The following is a 23,788-nucleotide window of genomic DNA, read 5'->3' as shown; positions in this document are numbered from 1 at the left end:
CCTGATCCCCCTCAGACCAAGCTCTTTAAAGTCAGCTTCCTGTGTCTATGCCAGGTAACAACCTGCAATTAGAAATCTTCCCCAAAGCTTTCAAAACAGCTAGCGTATACCTTCTGCATAAGAAATGCAACCCAGACAGTGCCGACCTTAGCAATTACAGGCCCATCTGTAATCTCCCTTTCCTTGGTAAACTTCTAAAGAAAGCTGTTTTTAACCACATACCCAATCATCTAACTGACAACGGCATATTACAAAAGTTTTAGAATAGTTATCAAACCAACCACAGCACTGAAATAGTTCTGGAAAACGTTGCTACATAAACTGAAACTCATTGTTGTGTCCTTCGCACAATATTTGACACAGCTGATTATGACAGTTTGATTGACAGTCTTGGGTAGTGCACATGTTTAGTTTCCTTCATACTTAACATACTTTCAGTATTTACTATAGGTGTTCTACAAGGAATTCTTCCACCTTGGTAACATGTCATTTACCACCGTTATGCTGATGATACACAATATTATATTTCAGCTTTATCAGATGATGCATAAAAAGTAAAAAAAAAACAAAAAAAAAAAAACTAAATGAACCAAAAACAAAATTTCTTCTCATAGGACACAGTTGAGCTTCAGAACTTTTATTTGTCTTGTAAACCTACCACCAACCTTGACCGACTACCTCCTTTTACTAAAGGTTACCAAACCAATCAAGTTCTTCACTGTCATCTTTCTTAAACATTCACATTTTTCACAAACCAATACCGACAAGGCTGCCTTTTGTGGGATAACTTGATCTTAGAATAACAAATTTGCCCTGTATTTTTTTTTTTATTTGAATACCAAAACCCATCTTTTATTCTGCTGAGGTTGAATTCAGAATAATGTTGTGTCCAGGGCTTTCGTGTTTTTTTTCTTTTGGTTTAATCCCCCAGTGTTAAACGGTTAATCTCAATTAACATATTTTGCTGTTTTATTGGGATTAAGCATTGCATTGCCACCGACCCGCCGTTGCCACCGTTTATCTTCATTGTGCTCCTTTTCCATGAAGCACAGAAAAGAGCTACTCCCTTGCCTGAGCAGTGCTATATAAATAAAGTTACTACTACTATCTTACTACCCTTTAATGTGGTTGATGCTTACATTTGGTTTTATCTGGATATTTAGTAGTACCTTCTGGAAAAGAGAAACCCGCAGTGTGCTATTAATAGCAATGATAATGATTTGCTTACAAAACAGAGCAGTGGGTTACATATACCACCTCACTGCTTTCTGCGAATGCTGATGGTGGAGAGCTGAGCAAACATTTCTCTGTGAGACACACACACACATACACACAGGCCTGAAGAAGTGCGTTATTGTGTATGTATGTGTGTCCATGTGTATCCAAACCTTGCGGACTACTGCACAGGGCTGCGCAACGACACCAGTCCCAGTATTAACATTCACCGCTTGTCTGTCTGCTGTTAACTTATTTGCTCAGTCATTTCAGGGAGCTGAACCACTATGAGGCATTTGTCTGGATCACAGCTCTGACTTTGTGTGGCTGCAATCAGTCTGCTAACTGTGTCTATGGGATTACATAAGAGCAACAATTGATTACAGCTTTTGTGAGACATGAAAGAAATTTGGGGCGCTTTGATGTTCGTGTCGTGCTAAAGATAGTGGCAGATTATCAGAAACATCTTAATCAGAAGCTTAATCGGAAGCCTCAAAATCAGTCATGTAATGCTTCCCTCATTTATTGTCTTGTTTTCAGTGTTTAATTCAATTTCTTAATTAAATAACAGCAGAGAAACATGTAGCTCATCCTGATTTTCTCAATGAGGAGGGTGTGGTTGTCAAGTATGTGTAGCCTTGTGGTTATAAATATCTCCACTAGGGGCCAAGCTGCAGTTGGGACAAAGGTCAAGACAGCTCATCTATTATTAGGCCACTGTATCAAGTGGTGTCCTTGGCAATTATTCTACTTTCACTTTCTTAAAGTGCTGTCACATTTAACTTTACAGCTCGCTGGTGTCCCCAGGCCTCAGGAGAGCTGTCGTCTGTGGTCTCCTGCTGAGGAAGCGTATGTGAAAAGTTCAGAGTCACACCTCTGTTTCACTCTGGCAGCGAAGGAGCCAAACCATATGAAAAGAAAGTTAACAGTGTCGAAACTGCTCAGTGTTAACAATAGCCTCTGTGCTTCTCCGGCTGAGTCATGAGGGCAGCGTCCTTCAGGAATGAAGGGTTTGTTCACTAGAGTAGACAGCTTCCCTGAAAGCCTGCAGTATGGACATAAGGAGGATGTACACACGAGGTGTTATGGTAAAAATAAAGCAGCTCCGAGCAAATAAATGGTCCAGTGTGGTAAATTTTAATAAAACAGTATTAATCTCCTTGAAACAACAGATCACTTGATTAGCAGATTGATAAGCAATGTTATAAAGTGCTATAAATGCACAATGCAATGATATGTAAAAAGCAGTAATATCAAAAACAGTTAAAAACCCAGAGATCACTAGAAAATGTAACCGGTAAAAATACTATGGAAAAACCTCTCTGGATTTTCTAGCCTTGACCGTTCAGGCAGGATGTTCCACAGTGCTGTGGGCCCAGAAGGGAAAAAGCCACATCATGTTTGGTCTTTCGAGTTCATCCTTAACTTGAAAACAGCCTTTAAGGCACCGTGTGAGGACTACTAACTACGTTTCTCTGTCAAGATCTTTTCAAAATCCCAAACAAATTTCAGATCGCTACTCCAGTCTTCGCTTTTCTGCCTACAGATGTGTGCTAGTATACCGAGTACAGAATCTTCTCCTGCATATATTAAGATCCTCCATATTAACCTGCTCGTTTGTTGATGTAGCTTTGATATCACTTGTGTGCTGCTGCTGGTCTAATCCAAGCCCAATAAGGTTATGTGAAATGTTGAATTAACAGCTTTTTGGGCGAGGGAGAGCTCAGCTAATGACCGTTCTTAAAACATCAGCCCCTCCCTTCACCCTCTTAAAATTCTGCCTGTGCCTCACCTTCCTTGGCTAATCCTCCCAAGGCTGTAATGATAGATACACATGTGCGTGTGTGCAGACACACTTGCACACAGACACTCACACAGAACTAAAAAGAGGGAGAGGCAGCCTAGCTAATGGACTCGCACTTGCTGCTGTCAGCTGCCTCTGTTTTGGGGCTCTGACTTGCTGTGTTGCGCAGCAACATCTGGTCTGCATTGTTGTGTTCAACAAGTCAGCAAGACAAACGCACAAAATCATCTGAGGTCTCTGAGCCAGATAACTGTATGCACACTGGGAACAAGCCTCTGGGTCATACATAAAGACTGGTGAAATTAATATGAAACAACACACAAGTCCTGAATATCAAGTGACTAATTATCAGCCACATCTGTGTTTAGGTTTGTGTATAATATATTAAAAAGTTGCATAAGATGGAAAGAAGTTAATTATTAAATTTACTGAAAACTTTGTACTTGCACCTTTTATTGCATCTCATCTGACTTCATAAGCTAAGTTTGTGGATAATCTCCTTTGTTGTCTGAGAGATGACGTCAAAGCAATTCTTAACCTTTTCAGGGACGCCACACAATCAAATAAAAATTTGTTCAATGAAATAAAATTTCCATGACAAATAAGCAAAGAGCGCATACACCTGTACAACAGTCTGAAAATTAAATGCAACATTTACATGGAGAACATGGCTGGGCAGTCCTATCGATATCGTTATTATGGTTTGTCAGCTTTCACTGGAGCCCTTGATCTTGATCGTATTATTTTATAATTTTTAAAAATGTTGTCTGAATTATTCAGAGCAAACTGTAAATAAAGAATAACAAAGCTTTTTTTAAAATGCGAATTTCCCTATATCATTTAAAATAATGCAATGATGACTTAACCTTATCTTCCAGCTCTTCTCGAGAATACATTGTGTGCAGGAACTCAAACATATGTAAAAGCCTCTTCATTGTTCAGCTCTTTCTGAGGCACAGCAGACAAGAATAGCCACAACACAAAGGATCAGACCCTCAGTTGCAGCAGCTCGCATCTTTCAAAGCTGAATTCCTTGAGCTGAGGGGGACGAGGGGAAGGTCTGGTCCTGTGAAGCAGCTGAGGGTTGTCAGTACAGGGAGGCTGTTTGATTACATTTGAGCAAACGTGTTGGGTCCTTGAAGCTTTTAGTGCCGGCAAAATCACCCTGTCTCTGCGTTACCACCACCTTGGAAAGGTGGACAAGACTCGTCGTTTCCCTGTGCTCTGCTGTTGCCATAGCTACCAGGGCCGCGTGCTTGGTTTCTGTAAAGCTCAGCTTGGGTTGCAGACAGCTGGGCAATGTATGTCCTCACCCACATTATTGTTCTGTCGGTGTGTGTATGATAATGCGCGCACGTGTGGGGCACCTATGTCTTTGTCTGAGCGTTTGCCTGAGGTTATATGTAACTGAGACGGAACAGACAACTCCTCGTCGCTATAGAAATGTCTCCATTTGCTTGCTTATCATTCACTCATCTGCAGCAAATGAGAAATTGTGCATTGCATATTGGAGTTTCCAGTTCATATTCAGATCTTCTCATTTATTTGTCGAAAACCCAGGTTGTGTCTGAGGGGACTGTCATGTTGAAAAGAAGCTCCCCTCTTTCATATGCACAACACCCTGTGAATTTGAATCACAATATTGACTTGCTTTCGGTTTTTTTTTTTTTTTTTTTGTTGATAATTTCACCAAAGGCAGCGTGTGTCTGCTGACAGTCTTGGGAATAGAGATGAGCTTTTTCTTTTTTTAAATTTTCACATTTGTCTTTTAGCTTATTTATTTTCACCAGTTCTTCTCACTCTAATCTCACATGTATACTTGCATACATGCCACATGCATATTCATATTCACACCCTCACATCCAGAGCATGTAACAAATATCTATTTCACGGCCACGTGCATCTGCACACACAGACCAGATATATTTATTCATAAGCTCATTAGAGGAGTGGATTTGCCTGCTGCCATCCATCACACTGTCACCCATCCCCAGCCTGGCACACACTGACAACAGAACTGCAGGAGAGAAGTCCCTGGGATTTAGTCTCCTGGAGCCAGTGCTATAGAGGGGATTTACTCCAATAGATTGTCTCACTTCACCATTTTATAGAAGTGAGATCAGGGAGACAAAAAAAAGTGATAGTGATAGGCTGCTTTTGCAGTCTAAATGTAAAAACTGTTCATATATATGTATGGAACTCTTTGCTGATGCTCTTGCAGACACTGTCATGTGAAGGCTCAGTCCGTCACACTCTACCTGTAGCTTGTTACAAGCTAGTGCAAGCTGTTGCAAGCTTGTCAGCAGCTTATCGAAACAGGGCAGGATCGTGGTTTGAATGAGAAATAGAGAAAATCTAACTTTGTGCCCTTTTTGTTTGATTGTGGCAGAGAATGTCTGTAGACTGTGGTATTGTTCACTTTTTCTGTGACGAACAGTGAACAAGCAAAAACAAAAAAACTCTTCCCTAACACTTCTCCCTTCTTTTGTACTGGAGGTCAAGAGTTCTTAACTAATTTCTTAACTAATTCCAGTTTACGTCCACTGACCAGTATGTGCCAGCTTTTCCTCGTTTAATTCCCAGCGATGCAAAACAGTAGACTGAAGTTTTTAAGTAAGCTAAATTAATTGTCAAGATAGATACATGTGCTGCCTTGTTAAACACTGGACAAAATACATAACTAGTCATTTATAAAAATCATCTCTGAGTTGCCTGTAAGCAGGTTTGTCAGGCAGAATATTTCAAGTCTGTCTCTGTCAGAGTTTCTGTCATGGCAGTTGATCCAGTCGTGGATAACAGTCCCTTCCTCCTCCTGGCTGTCAGTTGTAGTTTCTCACTGTGGCATCTGTGCTGGCTCACTTCCTAGATGTGGTCAATTACTGGAGTCCTCTCCAGACCATTCTAACAATGTATTAACACTATGTGTGTGGCAAATATCTACTTCACACACAAACACACAACTCTGACGGAGCACTTTCTTTCCTCTGCCAACTAGATTTTGCTGTTGTTTGTTTGGTTGCATGTATGTGAGTGAGCAGAATATCTCAAATCTTGACAACACCTGTAACTTGTATGACATTTTCTCTATCAGCTGTTTGCTGATCTTTTTAGCAGCATCACTAATGGTATGGCTCTGTGGATGGTAATGTCACGTGGTTGGTTAGTTCACCACTTTGGTCCTGACTGATGGATGTTTTATCATGGAATTTGGTGCAGACGTTCATGTTCTCCCACGGGATAAACTTCTAAAAACTTTCCTTCAAGCACCATCATCAAGTCAAAATTTCAGTTCGTCACACTCTTTGTTTTATGACCAGATGCAGCTGCACTTTCTGCTCATTAGTGAATGTTAGCATCCTGACACTCTATACTAAGCTCGGGCCAGCGGTAAACATTACACCTGCTCAGCATCAACATGTTAGTGTTGTCACTGAGCATGTGCAAATGTTCCCTTATTGGTTGATACATTATTATAAAGCCCTTTTATTAGATTTTGAAGGATAGAGATTTAATTTGATACTATATGTTCCTGAAATAGTAAGTTTGGAGGAATGTGTAGTCTTGGTGGAGGCATGAACTTCTATTATACTGTACATATGTTTTATTGTATATTTTTCCTTGACACTGTACAGCTGCAGTGTGGTCTGATCTATCCTGTTTCTCGTTGTCCTAACAAATACTAAGACATGCAGTATATAGACAGAGGGATCACTACTCTCCACCCATTACACACACATGCATATGTTCCACTAACATTAACTGTAACATGAGCCTTAAACAAAAGTATTAAGGAGTCTGTTCTTGTTCTTTAGTCATTGTTGCTTGAACATATGTTTCAGCTGCTGTTCGTGACTTCCTGCTCACCCCAATCTGGCTCAGCACAGTGTTGCTGCACCGGATAGCTTTGGACATGTGCACTCACCCATAATAAGAATGGTTAACAGTTGCGGCATACAGTACATAATCTATTTTAAACCCTTATTTAACCAGATTAGTCAATTAAGAACAAATTATGCTTAGCTCCTGCCCATCCCAAACCCCCACAAGTACAAAAAAGAGAAAAAGATTAGATTAAACAAATGAGCCTTGCACATGATTTAGTTGATATTAGCAGGATTTCTTGGCACAATTGGGCCTGTGTCCAAGTCCATCATAGCAGGCATTCCAAGAGACTCAGGGCTTTTATTAGAGTCAGAAAAAGATTCTTAGAAATATTAGAAATATGTCCTGGTTCCAGCTGTATGTGAGTATAGCTGAGTTGGTAACTCCTGTATAGAACAATGTTTTTTTTTTCAGTGAAAGCAAGCTTGGCATTTATATGTTAATTATCAAATATTAAAACACAGACTGGGTGTAGGAAGTGTTATGGTGGCATTATAATTCAAAAGCAGTCAGTGATGCTACAGTAGCATCCTTGCAAACTTGTTCTACCAGCACTGAATGAATGGTAAAGTTTTTTTTTGGCGTCCCCTTTCCTGTATCTACAACACTGGTATAAAGACTCCTCTGCATTGTGAATGGTTGTCTGTCCTGTGACTAGTGGACCTGCTACTGCTGCCACAATGTATACACTCACAGTACTATAAGCTTCTCTGGGTAGCAGTTCTTTGAATCCCTGTGCCAGGTCCAAGAACTCAGAAAAAGATCGTGTCACAACCACCACCCCCGGCTTTCAACGCTCTCTCCCTCTCTCTCTGAACTTCTTGTTGAAAGGACTCATTTGATGTCTCAGACTTTATGCTTGAGTCAGGCGTGAGGACATTCCCAAAAATGGATCTCATTTGCGATCTTGGTGTGATTGTGACATTGGACAAACAGACACAACAAGCCTATTTTTTTTCAATCCATCTCTTTGTTTTAAACTTGCATCTTGTTTGCTGTTTTGTGAGTGTTGTTAGTTAAATGTAGGCACATACAGAGGAAATATGGGGACATTTTTACATGTCAGCGGCGTGTTGAGGTTCTGTCTGTGTATTGGTTGTTCCCTAGCCCTGTACCCAATTACCCATGCTGCTTGTTAACTCATGCTTTAGCTTTTATTTGACCCAAGGCAGATACAAACCTGCCTAAGAAAGCCTTAAGGATGTCTTCATTTTATCAGTGTGCTGCTTAAAGTTCATAAGCTCTCTGTCTTCCTCCCTCTCTGTCCTGTCCCTGTTACTCCTCTCTTTCTTGTCTTCTTCCATCTCCTTGATCTGTGTATGTGTGTGTGCGTGTGTGTGTTTCTGTGTGTGTGTGTACGTGTTGTCTCCTTCTCTATATGTGTGTGTATGCTTTCTGCTCCCAGCCCCTCTGCGGAAAGCAAAGTTTGTGGAGAGCCCTCGCATTCCACAATCAGAGCTTGGCTCCCCTACACACACCTCCACCACTGCCAAGAATCCAGACCTGGACACATACTGCCCTGGTAAGTTTTTGGCCAGCTCATCCCTCATTTCGTTGTGTTACTTTTTGCATGTCGGTTCTTGTCTGTGAATGCAGCAGAGAGAGACACAGAGAGCAATGGGGAAAATGTATCCGTTTGTCGTGCCGGCTGCTGTAAAGACGAAAACATTGCTAAGGTCATTAATGAAATAGCTTTGCTGCTGCTCACAGTGTCCATCCCCGTTGCCTCCTCCCTCTCTGTCTCTCTAATCCTCCCTCTCTGCTTTCTCACTCTGCTCCGCTTCTCGGACGCAGAGCTCGTTTAGGTGCCGCCGCTGTTTTCTGTTCACAGTTGGTGGTTGTTCCGTAATCCTGCATGCAGTCCAGATTTCCCTCAACCCCCCCCAACTATCCCTGTCAAACCCCCCCTCTCTCCTCTCGTCCCTCCCCTCCTCACACAGGGAGGACAGTAAAGCAGGTCACTCGAGGATAGTACTCTGCTGAGATTTGGTTCTAGTATATCTGCTTTCTCATCTTGCCTCTCCTCTTCCTGTTGCTACTGAGAAACGCAGTGTAAGCTTCCGGACCTGTCTTACTGGCTCGATCTCTGGTGGCTGTGTGGACTTCTCAGCAGAGCAGGACAATGCTGCAGCCCCCCCAGAGCTGGATGAAGACATGTGGGAAATAATGATGGGGGGTCTCAGGGCTTAACTGTTGTAACTCTGTTGAGGAAAATGGTTGACAGAGTGTTGCCGGTCGTCTGTCAGCCTCTACTGCTGAGTCTCTGCTCAATGGGAGCTCTAAGTAGGTGATCTCTCTCTATAGAGACATACTGGAATATATTTTCAGAGCATTTCTTGTCTCTGTATAAGTCTAAATAGTATTGTAGTACCTTAGGATAAACCCTTTAGTTCTAGCACCTGGATTTCTGTTGAATCTCATGGATGGAAAAACTGTTGACCCTGGCTTTATTTTGCATCAGTCCTGTGAAACAGACTGTGGAATAACCTCTCGGCTGTTATGAGCTGCTAAGAGCTCCTGCAGATGTGACATTTCAGGGTTGAAATGCTAATCTCCTCTGCCACTGAGGCAGGAAAATGGTTGATTACAAACAGGAATTCTCTGTCTGTGCATTGACAACTTGAGCTGGAGAGGAACGAGGAGGGCTGAGATGAGTTTTCAGGGGTGAGGACGCGCAGTTCCCAGGTGGACAGATGGACATCTTAGGTCTTAACAAGGACTCCCTGGCATGTGTAGCAGCAGGGCAGTGACTTAAACATCTGATTGCGGGCCAGTCCACACTCTGCGGCTGACGCTGTCTTCTGCCTGGAAGGAAGTCAGGTATCAACTTAGTTTTATGGCCTACAAAGAAATTTGTGGGGTCATAAATATGGTTTGTGAATATTTTGTGAGATAGCTTGTAAAATTCAACACCCGCCATCCTGCTTATATAATGGAGTGAAAGCTTTTCTAATGATGTTATAGCTCAACCTTCTTACAGTAATACCCAGCAAAGGTGTGGATACTACAGATAAAATACCCTGTCACAGGACATGTAATTTTATATCATAGTAACCATAAATAGAGGAGTTAATTTTGAGTTCAAATTAAACTGAAATCACGTTTAGCTAGAATAAAAAAGGTTTTTGGTGAAATATCAGAAATGTTCCTTCCCCTCTCAGCCGCTCAGCAGCTGGCCGGCTGAGCGACCAGCAGCGGAATGAGAGAAAAAGTAAACAAACTTGTACTGTGGCTTACAAGCCATGGGCAGGCAGTGTGTTATTAGTGATATTTAATAGTGAGAACCACACTGGGATTTAAATGGACCAAAGTGATACTTGCAAAAAATATAAAATTTAAATTTCTACCCTTGGGTTTGGACATGATGATATGTGATATATGGAGCAGATTTCTTTAAATATTTATCTTTAAATTTATAGTGTTTTGTTTATTAAAATACACAGAATACTATAAACATAAAAGATAAGCTAAAAACAATATGTATATCTTAAAGTGCCACAGGATTACCAGCCGAGAATTGTGACACAGTAAAGTTTATAAAAAATCAGTGACAAAGCTCTTTGTGGATGAAATATCAAGATATTAATCTATGTTTTTGGTCATTCTAGCAAACAAAAAAACTGACCTATCAAATATTGAATACAGCCATAATGCAGTACTGCTCACTGACTGTTTCTACAGCATAACCGGTATAGTAAAGTCTCTGCATATCAGATATATCAGCATATCTCTAACTCCTAACCCAAACCGGGTGTCCTGAGTCCTAGCATGCTTTTATTTTTAAAACATCTAAGCGTCGTGGCATAGATAAGATCAATACTGTGCACATGAGGAATGTGAAATTCACTCCTCTGATCTATCTCTTGATCAACCTTCCACTCCCTGGTTTCTTGATGATGTCTTTGCCTGTGCATATGTACACGATCTGTGCTTGTACGTTCATTGTTATTCATATATATATTTTTTTTACTCTGAAGCTCTAAAATAAGGGTGTATCTACCGTGTTTTCATTTCCTTTAGCTGTCAACTGCTATTCTGCAAATTAATTTTCACCTTTTGATCAGTATGTATGTCACCTCCTCTTGAAGTATTCTTCCCTTTGAGCTTTGCATCTTTATCTTTCTAAAAATGTGGCTCGGTTGCTTTTGAGATCCTGTCATTGTTTGTAAATAAGTATTTGCTCTCTGTGGACTAAGTTAAATATTCCAGGTATAGGTGAAACAGGAGCCACCACATGGCACAGTATGTGTTATCTTACCTGCAGTCCAGGCCTATTAATACCATCTCCTGTTGTCCTGTCCAGTCCCCTGCTTGCGGCACACATGCTTCCCTCTCCCTTCTCTCGGTGCGTGAGGGCAAATCTGTGGACGGCCAGGGAGAAACAGATGCGCTCGCACAGAAACACATTCCTAGCTGCGCGCAAAGATAGTTGCTATGGCAACCATCTGTCTCCTTCGCAGCTCAGGAATCCAATGGCGAGGAGTGTGTGTTAATGTGTATGTAAGTGTGTGTGTGTGTGCGCGCGTGTGTGATGGGGTGGGGGTGTGTGTGTGTGTGTGTGGGGGGGGGGTTGGTTTAGAAAAATAAGAGATGTTTTATGCTTGATTATTTTTGGGGTTTCTTTTTTTTTTTTGCATATTCAAATTCGATCATTAAGCATCTCATGGTGTCACTGACGCCTGAAGTTCCTCTCAAGGCGAACGCTATGTTCTCGATGCTGTCATGAAGCTTTGAAGCCATTTAGATGTATCTATCTAGATGTCTTCAGTGGCTTCAGGTAGCTCATGTGATTGTCATAATCTGTATTTAAAGAACAAAAAGTGGAGCCACAAACCCGAGGAAATCAATACATACATTATGGTAATGTATGTTTCCCCTTTCATAGTAACTCATTAGCGCTGGTTACTTTAAGAGGAAGGTTTAAAAATGGATGGAGATGATATCAATGTAACGCAGGTGCTGTGATATCATCCTCTGAAACACTTGGATCTTGATTTTATTTGACAGCTCCATGATTATACTAGCACAGAACTGCATCTTAGCCATGTGTTTGACTGTGCTATTGGTTCTTTTTGGAGTGTGACAGTTTATGGATGCACAAAGAGATAGACTATGTTTATCTCAAGGGAGTGACTGTGGGCTCCAGCATCCAGATTAGAGATCTTGCTCCCACATCAAAAGAAACACAGTCGAAACTGCTCACCACTGCACAGGGTCGCCCAACGGCTTGCAGCGACAGAAAAGCAGTAGAAAGAAGCAAAAGCAAAAAAAAGAGACAGAGACAGGACAAGCAGACAGTGAGATAGGTAGACAAAGACATGAGTGAAAGGGACACAGAGGCAGAAAGAGTCCCTGTTTGATCACGGTCACGGCTGCAAACCCCCCAGGAGCAGTTGACTAATCAGTGCTAATGTATTCACTGCTTACTACTACCAGTCTGTCAACTGGGAAGCCTTCACTGCCTCCGTGTCCAGACACACAGGCATACAGACGCTGCAGCAACACACACTGGATACATATATAAAAATCAGTGGCCAGTGGATAAATGTTCTTCTTTTGTTTGCCTGCAATTTTCTCCTGATGATGCCGGAGCATCTCAGCTGTCCCCTGTGATATTAGCTGTAAGGAGGTGGAACAGTAATTCCATCTACATCTTCTCCATTACTGCACTCTTCCTCCAGGGATGCTCTGGGATTCGGTGACCTTGGAGGCCCTCGCAAATGTATTCTGCTCGTATAAAGTGTATCCAGCTGCATTACTGAGCAGCCATATCCATCTCATCAAGGCTCATACGTAATTAGCTGTTTTGGACCTAATGTGCTGTGATTACCTCATTATTGGTTGCTGCTGTGTGTGTTTTTATTGAGGCACAGCAACATGTCATCCCCGTTGGCTTCAAAGCTATTTTCGCTGCCTCAGAAGGTGCCCGTCTTCCTTACTTGTTCAGAGAGACTTGGAGTAAATCTAATGAGGATCCTGACAGTGCCCTGCCTGTCCGTCCATGAGCGAATGGAGAGGGGAGCCCGGGCTTTAGATTGCCTGTCTGTCTGTAGGTCTTTGAACAGACGAGTGAGAGACCACAGGCTTTAGACAAGCTGTCTGTCTTCAGAGAGGTGGCGGCTGGGACTGTCTAATGGTCGTCAGTCAGGATTTAGTGTAGCTACCTGCCAGTCTGGTCCAACCTGCCCTGCAGGAAAACGAGTGAGAGGAGAATAAAGAGAAAACTAACCCGGCCGCTAGCTGTCTCTGTCTCACCGCTGTTTATTTAAACACTGGCCATCTCATTCTGTTGACTTCAATGTCCTTAATGTCTGGGCCAATTCAGAGGTTTATACATCCAATTACAGCTGTTTGTATTTATCCGGTAGTTACTCTTTTTACAACCAGCAGGGAGAGTAATTAGTGAAGGTGACACTCTAGTGAATAAAGTGAAATTGAATTGAAATTGATATAGTAGGCACCTCAAGGGCTTTGTAGCCAGGTATTATTGAAAAACATGACACCACGATGAGGGTTTGTTATGGGTAGAGAGTAACCAAGCAACTGGGCGACAGGATGAGGTCATTAACGGATTCTTGTTTTGGGTACTGGTGCAAAGTTAGCAACTGAAATCCTATCGCTCTGCGAGTGTTTGCATGTGGTTTTTTGATCATCTGATCATCGTGCAGTCTCAACCTGGTGTTTTCTCTCTTTAGTGCTAAGAGTCTCTGTAAACAGGATAGAGAGGTGAATACACACCCACTTTGTCTTGACAAGTCACCTACCGTTGCTCTCTCCCACACACACACACACACATGCACACACAAACACACACACAGGTGAAGGGCGTATCTCATTACGTCACTCAAGCTGCAGTGAGTGATGAGTGGTGTGGAAGGAGTTGTCGTCAGTGTGGTTGGCTTTTGCTAGTCAGTGTGGAAAAGGGGTTTCTGTAAACACTTTGAACGGATTCTTGTAGTTGTGACTGAAGGGATTTTGGAGTTTATGTAAGAAGACACTTCAGCCAAAACGTCCAGCTGTTGAGGAATGTGTCTGTAATGCGCGGCTCTGAGCTACGGCAAAACTCAGGTAGGGAGTTTCACTTCATTGTCCTGAGCACAGGTGCTGTGTCTCTTGTGTGTGGGTCTGTTGTCGCTGCTGTGGTTTATGCAAAGCCAGTGTGGCAGGCATACGGCGTGTTTAGCATTTCCAGGTACAGAGGACATAAAGCTGGAATATTTAAAGGATATTTTTTGTGAGAATGCTGTTCTGTTCCTGCCCACCACTGACACACATTCTTTCTTTCCTCTCTCTCCTTGTGCCTTCCTCTCTCCTCCACCTCCTTCCTCCCCCTGTCTCTCTGCCTCTGCAGGGGAGTCAAGCACGGAGCTGGGCCCCCCTCCGTCGGTGGATGAGGCAGCCAACACATTGATGACGCGCCTGGGTTTCCTTCTGGGAGACAAAGTGAGTGAGGGGCCAGCTGGTACCCAGTACAGCATGGAGGAACCCGAGGCGAGACAGGTAATGGTCTCGCTAATGAACTGGACTTTTTTTTTTTTTTTTTTAATAGCCATATCTGCTTTGAGGACATGACCGACAGACTCTTTTTTTGTCTGGATGTCTTTGAAAATAAGATTTTCCTTTAATCTTTTCACCAGAAGCTCCACTTTTGTTGACAAAAACCTACAGACTGCAGTTTTTTTTCTGACAATGCTCCAACATTGCATTCAGATCTCCCAAATGCACACAGTCAGTCTGAGACAAAACATTGTCATTGGTTCTAAAAGGCTTAAGATAAAGGGCTGGTGTCAAAAAACTTGCTTGAGTTAATTTTATTTTAATATATATATGCTTAATCCTAATCTAATTGTCTTATTGTGCATATGGTTTTGACACGTTTCTGTTGTGAGAGGCTGTGCTTGGGAACTTCAACAAACGCACAATCGTCTGTTTCGATCTGTTTTGACATTTATCTTCATAATATCCTTGTTTACACTCGGTTTTGACAGATGTTCAGAACTGAGGATAGCCAGATCAAAAGACTTCTCTGTAAATTGCCCTCAGACACCACAGCGCTCTGGATTCAGAATTTATCAGCGCCTCTCCATCAAACATCAGATATCTGCCTGTCTAATTAGATTTTTATATAACAAATACTCTTAATTATTTATTTCCCAGAGTGCTTTTTTAAACTTTGCCTATTGAAAGGAAGTTTCTTGAGTTAACATGCAGCAGTTTAGGCTTAACGTTTCTCTCCTGCACCATAACCTTTCTGTTTGTGAATTTGGCAGTTGTGCAACAAACAGCTCTTGGCACAACAAACCTGCTCTGAGCTCTGTAGCAGATGCCCTGGTTTCTGTATCTAAACCTGATTTGACAGGTATGAATTTCCCAAACCAAGAGAGAAAAACAGTTGCGGCGGAAAGAGCGAGAGGGAGAAACAGGGAGGGGGGGAAAAAAGGGGCAAACCTGTTGCTGGAGCATTTCAAGCACGCCTAGGTATGGGTTTGCACTAAAGCAGTGTGGATGAGCGATTAGACTGATGGTCTGCCTGTGCTTGATGTGAGCACTGCTGTAGCAGTGGGGGTGTATAAATTGAGAGAGGTTTATTCAAGCGGCTCTTTTTAGAGACGTGACTCATACTAGCACCCTGTTGCATTGTGCGCACAGTACAAACTTATTATTTTAGATATCTGCCCCAAATACTGTTCTCCAGACTGCAATTTTGTTTGATTCATTAACCACCAAAAATGACAAGGATTGCCTTGAGACACCATCTATTAGCAAATAAGACAGCGGGCCTTTGTTGTGATTTTTCTAATTTGCTTGGGATTCACTAGCTTTCAATGGACAGCAGAAATGACACTAATACAGTAGATCCACGCGTCACTTAATGGTGCTAATTCACTAATAATGCTGAGTGTCTCTCTTAATGTTTGTCATCATAACCAAGTAACTAACCTTTTTACACTGTAGTTAATAAACAGTGAAGCCAGACAGATTTTAACCTGCTGAAAAAAAAGAAACAGTGACCATAGACTGAGGATCTATTGAGGGTTTTTTTGTTTCATATCTACCATCTCCCATCTGACATGGTTAAATTCCTACTACAGCTGATGTCTTTGCTGCAAGACCTCACCAGCTGATGGAACAAGGTGACCTTAACTCACGGAGAGTGCAGTTAATTGCCTTTCATACTCTCATGCTCTTGCTCCCTGAATAGACGCAATTCTCCAAGTTCAATCCAATTCTCGTGCGGCGTTTAAGGTCAGGCCTGCACAAGGCGAGGTTCATTAGCCCAGCAGATAGAGCTGCAGTGTCGCCGTGGGCGCGTAGAGGTTCGCAGGCTTATCCGTACATGTGTGTATTTGTTTGCGTCTGGGTCAAGCTCCTGTAAACATGGCACTTGAGCGGTCCCATCCACGGAGAGAGCACATTCTGACAAATTGTTTCCCCTTCTCTCACTCAGTCAGTTGTACACACACACAGACACACACTCAGCAGAGGCTAGAGGCCATGATGGACAGTGTGTTGATTAGTTTACAGATGCCACAGTGTATAATTCCTCTAAGCCAGTGCTACTGTGCAGCCTACAGTACACTCCTTGGCTACTTTATTAGAGCTTATAATGGCCAGTTTTTGTGTGGTGGTGGTGTATGTGAATGCATTATATTGACATGTGTGTCTAATATTCTTCTACTACTGTGTGTGTTATTGCAGTTGCTTTGTTTTGTGCTGTGCCATATGGATTTTAAGGCTCCTGACTAGTCCTGAAACAGTAACTTGATTACTTGACTGACTGCTGGGTTAATTAATGAAAAGTTAACCAACCAACAGTTTTGATGATGGGTTAACACTTACCAAATAACCACTGAACATTAGGGAGTTTTATTTTTTGTTTTTCTGTTTTCTTATTGATTAGGTTATTAAATGATTAATCAGAATGATTAGGAAAAATAAAAAGGAAAGGAACGGTGTTCCTCCCCAGTTCACCCACACACATATACATGAATGACAGTGGTGCCATTCTAGCTTGGCCAATCAGGATCAATTGGGGATTGGTTTCTTGCTCAAGGACACTTTGACATGAGGACAGGAAGTGCAGGGGATCAACCTACTAACCCTGTGATTAATTGACAACCTGTTCAATCTCCTGAGCCATAGCCGCCCCCTGCAGATAATTGACAGATCAATCAATGATGAAAATAATCATTATTTGCAGCCCTTCTCCTGACTGTAAACGTGTGTGGGTGTTTATTAGCTTAGTGTGTCCCTTCAGTCTTCCTCCTCAAGATTAGACTAGACTAGATTTTGCCCTGAGCACGACTTCACCCCTCCTGTTCTCTCTGTGTTCGCCCCAGTGTTGACCTGAACTCATCAACAGCACCGTTAAGGAGAGCCCTCCGTGTGTTTGTGTGTTTTGGTGTCAGATACACATACTTAATCACTTGGTATCCTTGTTTTCCTTGTGCCTTTGTGTGTGTGTGTGTGTGTGTGTGTGTGTGTGTGTATATATATATATATATATCCCCGTGGATGCTGTAAGCATGTATCTTTTTGGTATGTGTGCCTGTGTGTTTGTGTGAGAGTGCATCTGTGGGTGTTCGCAGCAGCAGATTAGACGCAGCAGAGTGTTTTTATTTTGTCCCCTGTGGTCTCTTGTCTCCTAACCTGAGCTGACGCAGAAGAGGATCACTGCAGGGTGCCAAAATAATGCTGGGACTGGAAAGAGCGCATATTCAGCATGTGTATGGGAGTTCAGTTTTAGCATTTTTCTTTTTTTAAACTTAATTGTAGTCATGGCAATCAAGAGGGAAAATATGCATGAAAATAAGTCCGTCAGTGAGGATAAGATACTGTGTTCTCCTCTTGACAAAATCATTTTCAACTAAACATGTTTTTTTGTTCATTATAAAATCCAGTTAAAGTTGTATTAGTGTTAAAACTTAATGAAGAAACTTCTACAATCCCCGCGTATGTCTAGGAAAATTTATACATTCACACATTTGCCATGGGGCTGTACAGAATTTTGGAAATGCTTCTCCCTCTTGTATCTGAAAAGGGAAATGGCTGTTCTACTGCATTTACATGCTCGGGGTCACATCCCTGATATACATGCTACCTCTCCGACATTTGGATTGTTCTGGCGAAATTCGTCAGCCGCAGTAAATTGTGCTGTAAGGTACATTTATAAAGTGACTGTAGGTGTTACAGGTGGTTGTAGTAGTTGTTGAGTGTGTTGGTATGTGCAAATTGTCTAATTTGTGAAGCTCTTTCAAACCTATATTTCATAAAAATGCACCAAATTATTAGATATTAGGTTGATTAGGATGTTTTTATGTGTGTGGTGGAGAGACAGTCCTAAGAAGGACTGACTACATGCGGTGAAGGCAGCAGGGGGCTTAGCATTTGAAAACTGCATTATTGAAGTGACATTTTCCTTTGTATTATGAGTCAGACATTAAAAGTTCAAACATTGTATTTTGCCATTTATACCCCTGTGTACCAATTGAGCTGCTGGAACCAAACAAAGCTTTCCAAAATTCATGTGTGTGTGTGTGTGTGTGTGTGTCTGTCCCAGGGCCAGAACCAGAGGATCAGCCCGTGCTCCACCCTGACCAGCAGCACTGCCTCCCCCCCTGCAGGCAGCCCCTGCTCCACCCTCCCCCCTGCCATGCCTGGCCAGGCTGGCAACAAGGACTGTGCCTACGGTTCTGTCACCAGTCCCACCTCAACACTGGAGAGCAGGGACAGCGGGATTATCGGTGAGATCCGCACACAGATTTACAAAGAATTATCCTGATACACAGTGCGTACAGGATGAGACTGGTCTTTTCATGGGATTTACTGACAGTAAGAAAAATCTACTGTTTTAAAGAACATGACAGTTTTTGTTTCATTTAATCATATGTTTAACTTTGTCTTATCATGTATAATTTACATAATTTGAGCCCTGCACTCTTGCTAGTGGAGCTTACAAATCGTTATCTATAAGGGTAGATTTTCAGCAGTGAAATGCAGAGCAGGCAATACATTAAACTTAGAAAACAAATAAAGACAAGTCTATAAAACACATAATTTTACAGATGTAACAGAAGTGGCCAACCAGCTCAGACAGGTTGCTGCACAATCTGGGATCCCTCACAGTAAAAGCCTGTGACAGTTGGTGGGAATATGCCTGAGGTTGTAGCTTGTTTTGTTTTTTTTGTTTGTTTGTTTTTTTTTAAACCCTAAATGATTCCATCGGTTGTTTAGTTTAAATATGTGCATAGTTCACCTCAAAATTTTTTAATTTGAATGCTCTGTACCTGACTCTGCTCCACTTGGTCAGTTTCGAGTCAAACTGCAGGACCTGTCACGCACAGAACCACTGTGTACTCTCACTGAAAGACAATTGCAAGTGCACATGTCATGTTGACATCAACTGTGGCATTCTTGGATTGTTGGCAAGAAAACAGGAGAGATAAAATGCTCACTGAAATGAAGCACTTTGTGTATGTCGAGACAGGTGCATCAGTTGTTTCCTGGCAACAGTGGTGAACGCCTGCAGTTTGATGAGGAAAGCTTTATATCAACAAACCCCACATTGATTCAGCACAACCGCAAATAAGTGTAAAAACAGATGGGTTGGGTGAGGTGAGGTGAGGTGAGGGGAGGAGAGTTAGACTCAGACAAATGCAGTTTGAAAATGGCCTCATCATATGACATGCAGGAGCAAGCAAAGAGCTAAATGTTGTCGTTGTAAATGCAAAGTAACGGCACTTAAGACTGTGTTGTTCTTTTGGTTGCAGCTACTTTGACCAGCTATTCTGAGAACATGGAGCGAGGCGGCAAATACGGCGAAGGCTCCCGGGCAAACCTCAAACTGTGGCAGTCCCAGAAATCAGGCATGGACTCGTTTCTGTACAGGGTGGATGAAAATATGACAGCCTCCACCTACAGCCTGAACAAAATCCCCGAGCGAAACCTGGAGAGCATGTCCTCCCACTCTGCCCATTCCATCCCTCTGTACCTCATGCCCCGCCCTAACTCTGTGGCCGGTGAGTCCCCTTCCTCTTTCTCTCCCTCTCCTATGAAAGTAGAAAAGGAGGCAACAGTTCGTCTGGGGAGCCAGAAATAAGGTTATTTACCTGTGAGTGCATGGTCTTGTAGTATACAAATCCTGCCCGGATACAGTACATTTCCTGGTAAAATTGGATTGAACTGCTTGTGTTCAGTCATGTTACAACCTATTTCTGAATCCTTTAGTGCCCCCTCTTCGCTCCTTTCAAGCTCCCCTTCCTTGCCTGTTTACTCCCCACATGACCTGTGATCCTTTCCTTTGAATTCGCTGACATCTGTTTGTGTGGCTCGTGTGATCACAAAGGTGACAATGAAACATTTTTGAAAAGAAGAGAAGAGGAATATTTTAAGTGTTTTGTTGGAGCAAGTCCAACCTCATGCATGGTGGCTTATGCAGGGTTGAAATGTTTAAGAGCAAGAACCAACAGGTGTGTCATTTAAGCCCGATCGAGCTAGGCTTTCCTTCAGCTCATCTGTCAAAAGAACCCATGTGCCCTCTGGTTTCTTTACAGTCACTACATTAAAATCCCTCTCCCTGACTATTAGCAGTGATGTAACCATCCAGATTTTTACCTAAAAATATCACACATTTTTGCAAATTATTAGGATGTCAGCCAGAAGTTCAGGGTGCAAACGTTTAATCTGTAAACTGCTCATGTTACCGGATATTCTGTGAACAAAAATTAGTACAGATCCCAAAGCTCCAGACCACTTTTCTCCTGCAAATCTGGGATAAATCAGCTTAAACTTCCTAAAATCTGAAACTGGTCCCACAAAGAGCTCATTTGTGGTTTTATTTGATTCAGTTTGTTGTCTTTTTTTCAGCATTTTCTTTTTTTTTTTTTTGATTATTTAGTGAGGAAACAGCTCTTGTTTTTCAAATTTCATGGGGTTATGTTGAAATTTCGGGTAGCTGCAAATCCGCAGTGGTATTTTGTTAAAGTCTCAGCCCTCTGGTGTGGAGTGAAACCACAGAGCAGAATAATACAGTCTGGGAAAAAACAGCTTCGGCAGAAGAACATACTGCGGCTGGAAGAATATCACACAGGGAAGCTGGCATTTGTATTGCTGACAGAGGTCTCATTGATGTGTGTTTGTTATTGTAGGCCACAGCTGCCTCACAAAGGCTCCCAAAAGTAACAGTAAATATATCAGGAAAAATGTCAGTTTCATAACACTGAGGCAGTCCTAATGGGCTTGATTGTATTATTGTTCTCATCATCAGAGAGGCTGTTACAGACGATGAGCTCTATTATGCACTTCTCCCACTCCCACTGGAAAAAGTGTACAGTAGACACTCATATATATTTCACTAAACACTGTAATATGCCTGACGAGGCCCGTCGCTGCAGCTGTGACCCTCTCTTTATGCTGGTCATGTTCTCCTGTTTGACACTGCTGTCTGGTGGCGCAGCGACTCTGCCGGGTTTAGAGATTCGCCCTCGATCTCATCTCTGCCCCTCAATACCGAGACCTTTAAGGGAGACTGAGTGAGCTGGAGACAGCTTAGCAGCATACTATAAGCTGCAGATGATGCAAAAAACAAAATAAGCGAGAGGATGATATATTGAAAAAAAAGACGATTTGTCTGACGGCATTTGTGTTTGTCAGGAACAGGAATTCCATATTGAGGAGAGGGAGAAGAGGAGTGAAAGAGAGTTTCATAATCTTTCTCTCCCTCTCTCTCTCACTCTCCTCCACAAAGAATTATTAGATGATGCAGGGATGGGAGGCAAGCACAGGCTGAGGATTGGCTGGGCTCACACAGCAGTGGAACATCAAAGCCCCAGGCATTAACCGTTTCTATCCCCCAGAGTGACAGAGAGACTCACTTTGATGTGTGGAGAGAGAGGGAGAGAGATATGGAGCTAGAGCAGAAGGCGACCGGGGAGGGAACGTGGAGGGAGGGGGGCTACTCTGTTACCTAATGAAGGCAGTGCGTTGGTAGAGCTGAAGATGGATGTGGAGGAAGGAGTAACCAACACAGAGTATTTTTCTCTCTACCTTCACAGTGCTAGAATTTCAAAATGAGTCTTTATTGTCCATCAGGAATTAGATTTTTTTTTTTTTTCGAGTTTTCATTCAGTGAAAAATTGTAAGCAATTAAGGACAAGAAGCACAGAGGCTTACCTTGTTCATAGAGTGCTAATATCTCTAAAAAATGGGACTAGAGAAGGGTACTCCAGAGATTTAGTAGTGTGCTAAAGTTTTATTATAAAGTTATATAAAGATAATGAGAAGATGTCCTGACTTTTAAGCCCTGTTTTAATCTATTATTTGCATGTTATTTGTATCTGGATACAAAATGACATTCGATCCATGGGGCTTTGCATTTAAACAAAAAACATTCAGCATGTCACCGGTCAAGAGATTTTTTTTTCTTAATAATGTAGTCCTTTGGTACAGATTGCATTTAAACCTGATAACCAGTCACGACAGCGTGGATGGTATTCTGTTCACCTGTCTGTGTGTGTAAATGGTAAAGGAGCCGCACTTATATAGTGCTTTCAGGGGTTAGAGGTTCAGTGCCTTGCTCAGAGACACTTCGACATGCGGTCGAACCAGGAACATGTGTGTGTCTGGAGACAATAACTGACTGTTAATTAAAAAAAGAAACCAACTGGTATCTAGGCATTCAAACACACAGATTTTGAGAAACTCATCTGAGAGTTTTGTTGCTAAAACAATTAAAAGAAATAAAAGGGACTCTTTTATGGAGTTCACCTCCATTGTATTGGAGTGGAGGCACAAATATCAGACACTGATATCTCAAGACCTCAGTGTATACTTTAAAAAACAGTTCATATCCCACTGATGGTGAGTGAGAAAAAAAGATTGTTTTTTGTAATTTAGATGAACTGACCCAGTGTTGGAGGATCTGTATGCACCAGCTTATGTAAGTGCCTGGGGATTGAGGAATCCCTCCCTGCTCATATAAAGACTAAAGGGATATAAAGGACACTGTGAGACTCTAGTCTATAGTCTTGAAATTCACTCAATTAAGATAACAGCTCACCCAAGACAACATTTTTCAATTTGGGAGGCGGACAAGTGTCATTGATTTCCTTTTCTACCATCTTTTCCTGATTTCCTTTTCGTCCCTGTTCCCACCTCTGCTCATAAACTCGGTGTAATACCCGGAAATATCATTGTTTAAACACCAGGACTTCCATTATTTATCATCTCAGGTTATCTCTCGGGGAGATGTGAGAAGAATGCTGAGGCGTTTAGAGCACCAGCAGCCACCTCATATCTGAGATGACTAGTCGGCTCCCTGGCTGATACTGTGACGGGCTCTGGACGGCAGCCCAGCTGGTCTTTGAGTGTGTGTGTGTGTGTGTGTGTGTGTGCATGCATTCATGCTATCAGTCACTCTTTAAAACAGGAAGTGTCTGATGTGGCTGTCATTGCCCAAAGCAGCTGAGCTCTCTGCTGCACAGTTAGACTTCTTCTCACTTTCTTTTTCGTACTCCGTCCTCTCGTTCTTCTTCTTCTTCCTCACTGTGTTTCTTTCCTCTTTATTTCTTTTCACTATGCGTGCAGTCTTAGCGCATTGGCACAGGAACTGTGAATGTGATCCCCAGCAGCCTGCTGCATTGCAGATAGAGATGATGAGCACACAGATTTGAGTCCTCACATTCAAACACAGCTGAAAAGAGAAGAGAAGAAAAGGAAACTTTTCAGCCCAGTAGCCCTGAGTCATTCTTCCTTGGTTTAGCAGCAGATTAATGCCTCCACTGTCTGTGCTTTTAGCCCAGTTGGATGACCAGCACCCCACCACCCCCCCTCCACTCCCATCAGGGCCAAGCCTCCAGCATTCTCAGCTGCCATTTTCCCTCCATTTTG

General features: G+C 42.3%; 1 protein-coding gene across 2 annotated transcripts in view; it reads left to right on the top strand.

Moving 5' to 3' along the window:
* Positions 1-23,788, top strand: part of tanc2b (tetratricopeptide repeat, ankyrin repeat and coiled-coil containing 2b) — a 121,784-nt gene that overhangs the window by 68,289 nt on the left and 29,707 nt on the right. Inside the window, exons 6-9 of one of the 2 annotated variants that reach the window (XM_041066506.1) lie at positions 8,307-8,423; positions 14,253-14,401; positions 18,462-18,645; positions 19,672-19,920. In XM_041066506.1, the coding sequence (XP_040922440.1) occupies positions 8,307-8,423; positions 14,253-14,401; positions 18,462-18,645; positions 19,672-19,920 (699 nt within the window). The remainder of the gene's footprint in view (positions 1-8,306; positions 8,424-14,252; positions 14,402-18,461; positions 18,646-19,671; positions 19,921-23,788) is intronic. The other variant, XM_041066507.1, reaches the window with a different exon arrangement.

Source organism: Toxotes jaculatrix, chromosome 21, assembly GCF_017976425.1.
Source record: "Toxotes jaculatrix isolate fToxJac2 chromosome 21, fToxJac2.pri, whole genome shotgun sequence".
NCBI lineage: Eukaryota > Metazoa > Chordata > Actinopteri > Toxotidae > Toxotes > Toxotes jaculatrix.
The sequence above is the reverse complement of the archived record's forward strand: the minus strand, read 5'-3'. Positions and strand labels throughout refer to the sequence as shown.